Source organism: Zerene cesonia, chromosome 1 (genome assembly GCF_012273895.1).
Source record: "Zerene cesonia ecotype Mississippi chromosome 1, Zerene_cesonia_1.1, whole genome shotgun sequence".
In the NCBI taxonomy this organism is placed as follows: domain Eukaryota; kingdom Metazoa; phylum Arthropoda; class Insecta; order Lepidoptera; family Pieridae; genus Zerene; species Zerene cesonia.
The window spans coordinates 7,364,358-7,376,073 of record NC_052102.1 but is presented as its reverse complement, the minus strand read 5'-3'; the positions used below and the strand labels follow the sequence as shown (position 1 = coordinate 7,376,073).

General features: G+C 34.9%; 1 protein-coding gene across 3 annotated transcripts in view; it reads left to right on the top strand.

The window, feature by feature from the left end:
- The window catches only part of LOC119831724 (protein ultraspiracle homolog), a 34,139-nt gene that overhangs the window by 3,548 nt on the left and 18,875 nt on the right, over positions 1-11,716 (top strand). Inside the window, exons 1-2 of one of the 3 annotated variants that reach the window (XM_038355202.1) lie at positions 292-426; positions 8,306-8,563. The exons of 1 other annotated variant lie outside the window; for it this stretch is intronic. In XM_038355202.1, the coding sequence (XP_038211130.1) occupies positions 8,380-8,563 (184 nt within the window). In that variant the 5' untranslated portion in view covers positions 292-426; positions 8,306-8,379. Of the gene's footprint in view, positions 1-291; positions 427-8,048; positions 8,564-11,716 lie in introns of those variants that run through there. One more of the 3 variants, XM_038355210.1, reaches the window with a different exon arrangement.

Below are 11,716 nucleotides of genomic sequence, written 5' to 3'. Positions count from 1 at the left end.
TTGTATTTAACATGCTTTAAATTAATTAATTTTGTTAAAGAGTTAAACGACAGATCCTTAGGTTGTGGAATATCTTCTTTTTCTGTAATTGGATATTGGAAAAGAGGAATGTGATCATATTGCATGGTATGGTTTGCGGTGCTATAGCACGTGTGATGCGTCGCGACAGGCAACGCGGGCGGACCGCAGGGTGAGGGGTGCGCAGTCGTGTGCAGTGGACCACTCGACGTCGCACAAGGTCAAGGAGAATGATTAACAACGAAAATACAGCAAAACAAACGGTGGCGGCGCGGGGCGGGAGGGGAGCGCGGCGCGGCAGTCAGGGCAGCGCCGCCAATCGCGATCGTCGCGTTTACGCCGCCTTTCGCGACAATTTGAAAATCGATGCTCGATCCGCAACCAGCGCTCACCACTACTCATTACATTGTAATTTCGATCGTAACTCATAATGACCTACGCCAAGGCAGTCCCTCATGCGCTCCTCACTTCGAAATAAAATGCGTTTGTTTGTATATGACGGTCGGTTGTGTTGAATGTACTTGACGAGTTGAAAACAGGATAATTTTTCAGTATAGATTTTTAATGGATATAAATTAAAATAATTTCCATAGAAACTCTTAAACTAATCTCACGTTTCGGAAAACGTTTTGCCGTACACCACCATTTAATTTAAAGGGCAACATTGCATTATTATAAACATAATATATATATAAGCCCGTTTTTCAATATTTCATGAACACCTACCTATACACAACGCAGTTTGTTAAACTGAGCTGACGATTGGGTATGTTTGCACACTATTAACCACCTGTAAAAGTATACCATGAGAGTTATATAGCGGGAGTTAAAATTAGACTGACGCCTAATAGACAGTCAAAATAAAATATAATTATCTACCTACATTTTGTTCTCAAGCTTGTAGGTAATGTTTTTATGCCCTATGTCTTTATCTGACACGAGTCGTAAAGAGCATTGCAAGGTTGGCGGTGTATTGACTCCCAATATATTAGATATGATATGATTCTAGGCACTGCATTCACATCGAGTGATTAACATTTTTAACGAGATAACGAAGTAATATCCCCATTTGGTTGTTTGACGTCAGGGTGATGTAACCGGTTGTCGAATTCGTGCCAATGTAAGACTGGTACATCTTTGAAACATCCTAAACCTACATTGCACTCTCTATCTAATATTTATCACGATCTCGTTATTTTTAACTGTCTTTACCATCACTGTATAATGAAAACCCGAGAACGTGTTGTCGACATTCATTCATAGTCCTGTCTCTAATTTCTTAAACGTCGTTAAGAGAGATTAATCGTGGTAAGAGTCAGGCGTTAGCGCTGACTTTGGTAGGGAGCTAAGTGAAAAATTAGTACTTATAAAATTTTATACTTACAGCCAAACCTATAGCTGTAAAGCTATAGTTTTTTAATATTTAGCATACTTTTTTATATCAACATGATAAAGTTACCGTGGACTCATATCGCACCTGTAATTATTTTCATATTAACATTATGAATTAAAGTTGATCGTATTTAAATCAATTTTAAAACTAAACCGGTAAAATTTATAATATTAGTAGGATTATAATACTATTTTGCTTTGCTACAATGATTGACCCTTACTTTATTTTTAAAGAAAACTTAAGCTTTCAGATTTATTGTAGGGCTATAAAATATTTGTATCTCTACAATTACTGAAAATCAAGGAAAAGATTCATTACATGAATAGTGCTAAATGCTAAATTGTAAAAAATTTAAAATCTATTCAAAATCTTTACGTACCATTTCCTAAATATTTTTTTCCTATTATATAATTTGCGTAATATCTGTGATCCGTAAGAAAATCAAGAATAAGTGCCTATTACTGATTGTTTTTTTATGTCAACGTCGGCAATGGAGCTGGTTGGTCATCATGGTAAGCGCTACCACCGCCCATGCACGTTTGCAGAGGTGTAAGGCCGATTGCAGACCTTTTATGCCTCTACAAATGGATGTTTGTATGTACGTCAAATTTAAAATCCACCGTGCATATTAAGACAAAATTTTGAAGATTGTTATTGGTGATAGGCCAATATTAGGTTCAATTCACAGGTGAAATTTTATTTGAAAAATAAATTCACGCCACGTTCACGTATGAAATTAAATGAGGTATCATAAGACACACCTTAAAAAAACAGAATTTACTAAATAAGTTTTTTAATTAAATCAAGTATTTGTTGACGAGATAAACGCATCTATAGTGGTTAATGGTCCACGCGAGTTAAGCGGTCAGAAAGCTAGTTATTAAATAAATTAATTGATATGGTCACTACGATTCAACAAAGCTTTGAATATAAAAATATGAATCTTGATTTCGTCGTTATCTTTTTTTATTGGAAAAATAAATTATTCATATTGTACTTCACTATTTAATGTATACATGTTATACTGTACACATAACTAAATATCTTTTATCTTGAGAAATTTTGAAAGAATAGAAAAAATTTGATCACGAGGCAGGATTCGAACCTGCGTTTCTTGCCTAACCGTAGCAACGCCTAGCCTCTCGGCCACCCGTGATCCTGCCACCGTAATCGAATTTCTTCTACTCTTTCGGTTTCATGTGCCTAAGGGTTAGGCAAGGCTACGGTTAGGCAAGAAACGCAGGTTCGAATCCTGCCTCGTGATCAAATTTTTTCTATTCTTTCAAAATTTCTCATTTATAAAGCATTTCAATGCTATAAAACTAAAAATTAAATCTTTTATCTTGTTGAAATAGTGAACTACGCGTGTTTTTCTAGTAGATAATATTCGATAGAACAATTTCAACAAGTTATATCTGACCCGTTCAGAATATTTACGTATCGTAGCGAGATTGTGCGGCGTGAGATTTATTAAATATTTGAAATTACTGTTTATATGATATTAATGGCGTTATGCCGCTACTAATAGGTACAATTAAACATTGCAATTTGTGTATTGAAGGCACGTATAATCGCGGACGTGAGCTCGGTACTTTATAAGGCGCTTCCACAAGAGTATTGTGTCATTATCAAGGTCTTCTAGTTTATTACAATTCGTTGCCGCCTTCGCGCTAACTCACTTTTTGAATACTAGCATACCTTCCATCCATGCATTTGGACGTAAACATAGCAGCTACTAACCTGTTATTTGCTAGATGCCGTCAAATGCTAGCAAAAAAGTAAACTTATTGAATATTTATTCGCTTCTTAACTATCATTATTATGGTATCTGGTTAATATTTCATCATCATCATCAGCCCATATATGTTCCCACTGCTGGGACTCAGGCCTCCTATGAGGGTTCAGGCCATAATCCACCACGCTGGCCAAGTGCGGGTTGGCAGATGTCACATGCCGTCGAACTTTTAATTCTTGGACATGCCGGTTTCCTCACGATGTTTTCCTTCACCGTTGAAGCAGTGGTGATGTTATCTACATGCGCAGATAAATTGAAAAATCAATTTATTTCCTGCGCGCTCGCCCGGTCTCGAACCCCGACTTATCGATTTTGAAGTCCGAGGTCCTCACCACTGAGCCACCACTGCTTACACTGGTTAATATTTACGCCACTTTTAATATTCAACGAGATATAATTACGATTTTCGATACAATTACCTATAGATAAAAGCACACAAGACACCTATCACTGACAACGCTTGTCGATTATTTTCTAGCATTGTTATGATATCGGCGAATGAGAGTATAACAGAACGTTATTGTTATAACAATAATTGTTATCGTTCGGATGCTCGCGGGTATGAGCTGGCAGCGTCATGGCTCGGGAAACGTTTGGTCACGGCCAAGGTCTCTCCGTGTTATATAATCGCCAGCAAATGATAGATAATATTTTGTATTTCCACTCCATTATGTACGGTATTACGTTATCACGTAGTTCGTGACGTAATTCAGCTAAACGAAACGCATGGTTCATGAATTGGTGATTTGTCGTGTACATATTATAATGTGTTATATATTGTCATTGTTAAAAGAACAGAAAAATACGATATATAGATATTAGTTACTTTTTGATTGAGAATTTGATAATAATTCAAAACTCACACACGTTGTAACACATTATATATACTTAGTATACTTTATGGGAGTTATTATTAAAATGCTCCAGCCATTAAATCTTTTTAAATAAACATAAAAACGATATAATAAAGTTAAATAAAACATCAGTATTGCAGTGCTCTGTGAATTGGCATAATTATGGTGCGCATAGTGAAGCCTTGTGGATATCTCTTCGAGTTTGATTGAGTGCGTCTATAAAATAGTTTGTGGTAAAACCAGATTATTATAGGAACATTTTGAATAAAATATAACAAGCCAAGTGGGAGTCGGATTCCATATCTGCAATATATTTTTATATTGTACGATGTTACTAAAAAATTATCCGTTTAGTAATTCTTCCTTTAACTGGGCTATAAGACGTTGCTTCGTAGCAGTTTTCAAGGTTCTCAGTTGAAAACGGCCATATCTTCTGATTGCGTTAGCTTAAAATTTTTATTTTTTTCGTAGCTCCTAGGGGTAGTAGATTCGAGTATTCGATATGAATTTCAGCTTACCTTCATGCGTTCTTAAAAAAAAGGGTCTTAGCAGACAGAAAGATACAACGAATAACAAAGTGATCAAATAAATCTTCCGTTTTTTTCTCTAAACCTAATGAAAAATGAACTTGTAACTAAAATTACATTAGGCTTTATTTTCAGTGAATTACAGAAATATAAAATACAATAAATATATTCCTATTATTCACTGAAAACGAAACATCTATAAATACAGATAAGATTGAATTCCTCGTTATTGTTACCATATTGTGTAACATGAAAACAGTTTCTATAACCAGGATTCTTTGGTTTAAACTACATTTACTTAATTGCTACCTACCTAGAATTTTTATGTATCTGTAAACTAGAGGTAAATAATATTTTATTTTCCGCCAGAAATTCTTATACGTACATAATATGCAATGTAAAAACCACTGCGACTTGGTTGTCTCATTCGAAACTTGTTATACGAGCCCATTCTAGTCTTGAGCATTTTTCTAGATACATTCCATTCTTTAGGATAAAAAAATACACAAAGTGTTTTGTTGCACTTAAAAATCTTGAATAGATATTTCAAAGTGTTTTTATTTCGAGTCTATATACCTACTGGTCGAATTGCCTTTAAAGTTCAATAAATTAATGTTTGCAACCAATAATGGTTAATTATTTTATGCGTACATGTTTATAATAATATGTATTAAGTGGTTATGAAAGCAATTATTATAGCATGCCCACCAATATCACAGGATATATATAAACTTTAAACGCTTTAAACGCTCCGTCCCCAGTATATCTATACAGATCGGCAATTCTTTTTCCAAATTGCGATTTAAAATGAATATTGCGAAACCATTGTTTCGATGGAGTTCCGGTTGAATTCTCTCGTGCCGGCCCTCGGCTCCGTGTACGCGGACGCTTACGAGAATCTGAGATCGCATTAAAAGTGTGCAAACAAAAACCACCTGTAGTCGTCAGAGAATCGCCAAGGTCGCAGCCTGTGGCGTGCTTCTCTGCGTTCCGTTTACCTACATCTCGCGGCGAGTGCACGCGTCGCACCGCCCCCGCTTTGAGTCACCGTACCTGCTACCTCGCCCGCACTCCGGGTCAAGTCTAGGACGGACGTCTGACTCTCTCGCTTTGGAGGTTCAGGGCCGGGTTGGAGCCCTGTTATTACGACATGTTGACAAGTTTGCGTTACTAATGAAGCCTAAATAAAGGTATATGTATCGCAATGTCACTTTCGAAGCGGGTTCAATAGTGTGGGAACGCGCGTCGGCTATTGTCAATGTTAATTATGGCTGCGTGAAGTCAAGGTCGGTGCAGATCGATAGCGCTGAATGACGACGGACAAGCTTGCAATATGCATTCTTCGCATGCGGCGTTCGTGTGCGTTCAATATCACGGTGTTGAAGAAAGTGAATGAAAGTAGAAACATTCCAGACCGCGTAGCTACATCTGATGCGGTCTCACGTCCTTTTGTTGATAAATAAATAATTACCATAGTATAAAACGTATGTGTCAAATATTTGCAACTTGCATTATGCATTATTTTCTTAGATAAATATACTATAAAAAATATGAGTCGTTGTACCCAAATAAACAAGTAGTCGTTATATAACTATATAGGTACCAATAGATAATAATCTGTTCATCAGAAATCGCCGGGAAAGCAAAATGCGTAGGAATATATTTGTTACGTGTGGTGGGAGGAAGGTATTGATTTATTTTATCACGACTTATTATTCAACAAACGTATACATGTATATTATTTATTCGAAATAAATAAATGTATAAATCATCAACCTCAGTTAATAAACATGAATAAGACGATTACTCGCAGAATGTTTAGATAATGCTTTTTTATTACTGTAAAAAATGTTTTATCTTACATAATCGCCTAAATTCTAAGTAAGCTACGTAAATCGCATTTATTTTCAAATAAATTGTGTAAGTAATGATACAACTAAGAAGGATTAATAAAATATGTCCATTAAAATTTTATCCCGAAAAGCCTAAAAGCATGAACGTATATATATTTCTTTATTAATGATGACATGAAAAGCTTGAATAAAGCGACAATAAATTATATTAAGAGTTCATGATCCAAAAAGCGGCTGGGGTGATAAGCACAGCCAATGGCTGTATATTCATTGAAAACGTAATTTTATGTTACTGGCAATTGAGACATAAGAAATTCATGATGATCTCGATTATATCAATAATACGAGTATAATCCTTACTGATAAAAGTAATTACAGAGTTTTAGCGTGATTTAGGTGTTTTAACTTCAGTCTTTTCGCATCATACATTTGCAACAATTGCAGAATTTAAGGCATGTATTTAATATTTTCTTTACATACTTTGAATGCATGTCCAAAGGATAATATTCATTATATGAAATGCTAGGCTTGATCATAAACATGACAATATGCTTCACAAAAAAATGCGATTACGTCATGACAAGGTTGTTTTTAGTTTTTATTGAATCATCAATTCAAAATAAGTCAAATTGGTATATGTGATCATTATCAAACATGAAGATAATCCAACATTATGCGCATAATTTTATCGAGGCTTATAATATCTTTGTCCCTTCCAGTCCTACTGGAATGATATACAGCACCATTATATTACTATGTACACGTGTACTTTATCTGTCTATGTACGAGTGTTATACTTAAGGGAACTTGAATTAATGTCTTAGATAAATATTTTGAAGGCGCGTACGCAGAACACCAAGGTCGCACACGTGTAGGGTGTATGTTCCCTACCATATTAGAAGCGACGGTTCGACTTTTTGTGTGCCATCAATTGAATTGTAAATAAATCGCCAAAATTCTCGCCTTAGTCTCGAGCAAAGTAAAACGCAGTTGGCCATTAAAATTGTAAATATATAGTTTTTATATCGTTCAAATGAATAATGCAACGTTTCACCGTTCACGTTTCCAACAAAGATAAAAGTGGTCGTGTTGCTGTAGGTGTTTGTAAGAAATGCCCTGCTGATTTTTTTTTTTTTTGGTCGATGGTGTTAAAGGATAGAACAGATATTTATAATTATTTTTAGTATGTGTAATTCTGAACAAATGCGATACATGCGTTTCAGTGACATGGCGAAAAATTTGACGGTAGAGGCTAGGTTAGGGTGTTCGGTCTCTGAGTGACGTAAAACTTAATTACAGAAATGTTTCGCAACCACGATCACGAAGGCCGTCACCTAACCACTCCAATTATTTAGTTGATTCATATTCTATCATAGCCATAAATATATGAAACACATTCGCATCGTCGTTCGTCGGTTCCATATAATTTCTTGGATAATGGCAAAAAGTCGATTATGCCAACGCGTTTTTCAACGTAAAGTCAGATTTATTCACTTATGATTGTATGCGGACCTTGAGCGCGCCTGTTGAGCTGAGACCTTCATGTTGGTAACTGCGCGGAAGTTGACGGGTACATTTTTTGTCAATTTTGAGCTTGTTGAATTTTAGCACGCATTAGTCACAAGCTAACCTTCAGTGTCGGTACTCGCGGGCCATTGTTGACACGTTGCACCGCGATATCTCGGAGTGGAGTGCAATAACAGCCGCTATCACAATGTCATAACGATATCTTTGTCCCCGGCGGCTACGACGATTTCGTATCGCGTATCTCCGCCGTCGGCACACCGGTGCGCGGTGTTGTCCACATTATTTACATCATTGTGCGGTCGCGTTTTATATGGGACGGTCCATGTTTGCGGATTTAGGTGCAGAATATACCAGCGGTGTCCGAGTGTCGTTGTGTCGGCCGGTAGTGATGTGAGGATGTTAGTGCGCGGTCATGTCGAGTGTGGCGAAGAAAGACAAGCCGACGATGTCTGTGACTGCGCTGATGCAGTGGGCGCGGCCGGCGCCGCCGGGGCCGCAGCAGCCGCCGCCCGCGACCCCCGCGCCCTCCGCCAACATGCTGCAGTCGCCCGGGACTCCTACAATGCCGAATGTCGATTACTCCATCGACATGCAATGTAATTATTTCAAGATTTTTATTTTAAATATGTTATAGTAAACGTTTAATTTTATTGGCGAGAGATTGTTCATATTTATAGGCCATGAAGTACCTAGCCGCCTGTTGAGTGGACCGTGGAATTTTGATATCTCTATATCATTTTTATTATTTGTTCGGGCCATATTATTTTAGAAATGAATTTGGGAAACTAATTTCTCTTCAGTTATTGATAACAGCTTGGTGTTCATAATTTTTTTATTGTTATTCTTTAAATTTAAATGACCTTGAAAAGATAGCAAATGAGTTCACACGAAAGACTGATAAAACCATACCTAATAATAATATTCATTTTATAAAAGATTTGATTACTTTTTACTAGTGAAAGTTAAGGGGTAGGTTTCCATCGGCTACTTTCTTTTAAAACCTAAATCATCGGAATACATTTATTCCATGTTGCCTTTGTTAAAAAATTTAATATCAAATTGCTGAGTAAAAATTGTACTAACATTAATATTCTATATTATTAATTTTATTATTTTGATCATATAATATGAATCCTCGGCATATTACTGATCATTTAATATGTTAAAACTAAGTCTACTTTGTTTAGACTAACTACGCAGACAATCAAGATTATTTAGGTATTAGACTTATGTGATATCTAGATTGCTAAAGTAAGACTTCTCAACAAAAACTCGAACTAAAATCCATTAAAATTTCAACACGCTTTAATTAAATTTGGTTCGCTTTATCAATCGATTAAAAACTAAAAAGATTTGAAACAGGTATTTGAAAAGTTACTAAACGGGGCTTAATATATATATTTCGACTAGGTACTTAATGTAAACTGGTGTTAGAAATATTTGAGAAAACATGATTTCCACTGATCGCCAACACAACATCGAAACTGTACATAATACGATTCATAATATTTATTTAAAACAGGCGTTATATTTTATTTGATGTTATATATTTAACTTGCAATAGTACAATGTATGAGAAATTAAATAGACCTTAAAAATACAAGTAGTTTCTACCCATAGTAGTATAACAATCCCCACTTTTAAAACAAATGTGAAATTAGCTTTGTCTGTCTTTCTCTTCTTGACGTCTAGACCATTGAGTCGATTATAGGAATTTGGTATAAAAATAGTCTGAGACTTCACACAGACATAGCGTACTTATTATCCCGAAAATCCCACGCGAACGGGTAAAACCCTGTACCTGTATATTTTTTTACTTGATTACTCAGTCGAAGGCGCTGGCGGAAAGACATGAAATCAATAAAATTCGACGAAACGCGTCCACTTGCAACAATTTGGTAAGCAAAAAGCATACCAATACAATTTAATAAGTCATTGCTGTCGATTACGACTGATTTATTTCGAATGTCATTGTATCATTGTTTCAAGAGACCACTATACTGGGATGTTAAGACTGCAAAAAATTATACAATTACAATCATCGGAAATCGTTATAGTGACGCTACACTGTTTGAATAAAATAAAAGTCGAATGTGTATACCAATTCATATGATGATAACGCATATAATATGAACTTAAAATCAAATTTAAAATTTGAAAAACGTTTAGATGAAGATTAATTTCTAGTTTGACAGATAGTTAGTAAATTCTATTAGCTATTGACATTGACATCGGTTTTAATGATGAAATCGGTTTTGTTGTTGTTTAGTGACATGCGATCTCAAAATTACGTAAAACCTAGCATTATGTTATCTGCGGTAAATCTGAGTTCTACTATCGCTTTGAGGTGTTATACATGAAATAGGCCCCAACCATTTAAGTATTAAAAGTTTAATCATTTATTATATTGTTGCTATAAAAATAAACCGACAAATAGGTTTTTTATACTGATCGCTCCACTCACGCATAATATAAGAACTGGCACGCAAGTTACCTTTGCTATTTAAACCTATCAACAGCTAATTAGGTATAATATAAAAATTATACAGGCTCTTTAGATAATGAAACATTGATAAATCTACCTCATAAAAATACGCTTTTAAGTGAGCTCACCATCGTTACTTTGAGCCCCTATTACGTGAAATAGCAATGATAAAAAGTATGTTTTTATTGGGCTTTTTAAAATCGTTGCCTTTTGTCTATGTCGAGTTTAAATCTGAGTAAGGATATTGTTTAGGTATTAATTTGCAAATTGCGAAGGAAAATTACACATTAATTATAAAGTTATATGGGAAATGATTATAGACTGCTTGTTTTTTTTTTTTTGTTATTTTGCAATTTTTTGTAACCACACTGCCCAGTATTCTATAAGTAGGTAGTAACTCTCTCGAAAATAACTCTTTGATTGTTGTTAATTTTTTTTATTTTTACCTGTCTATATTTTTTTTTTCACCCGTACCATATAATTGCCTCCGGCTCCCCTACTCGGTATATCTAAAGTATGAAAATTTAATTCAATATTTTTCTTTCCAGTACTGTTAAATGACTCTTGAACGCTATGCACTTTTAAAGAGCGAACATGCGTGTACGCTTTCGGTCTCGCATGGTATAATATTTAAAGTATTTGATTTGTGAATCGACCATTTGAGATTCTAGACTAAATAGACAAGAATAAATTTATTTCATTTCATTTGAGATATTTTATCAGTATCACGTCAAATGTGTAACATACCATATATAAAAAAATCCAGGATTCTCTCAATCCTAACACCTATATGTGGTTGCTAGAAATTAAAAAAAGAAAACTTGTTTTTAATTGTATGACATTATCGTTTTGTTATTACATTCAATTGCGTTTTTTACTAATCGCGGTTCTCACTTAATTTTGTCCGATAAAATTTTGTTTTTATGATGAAAGTTACTGGTTTAACCTTTCATGTGTCCCGGATCTATCTAAATAATAGATTTGTTGTTGTATAAGTTAGGTATTCCTCTATCTTATCTACAGGGGTTAAGATATCATTGTGACGAAAAGTATAGGAATCAGTACACTAATATCGAAATTAAATCAAAATTTAAAAATTTCGCGATAAACTTATCATGTTCGCCTCTGCGAACTCTTTATCCCACTAATCTGTTATGTGTATTGGACAATAACGTCGAGATTATTATTGAGTTATACTTAGTCTGGCCATAAATACTGTTACACTTAATTATAAAAAAATATTACATTTGAATTTCGAATCTGT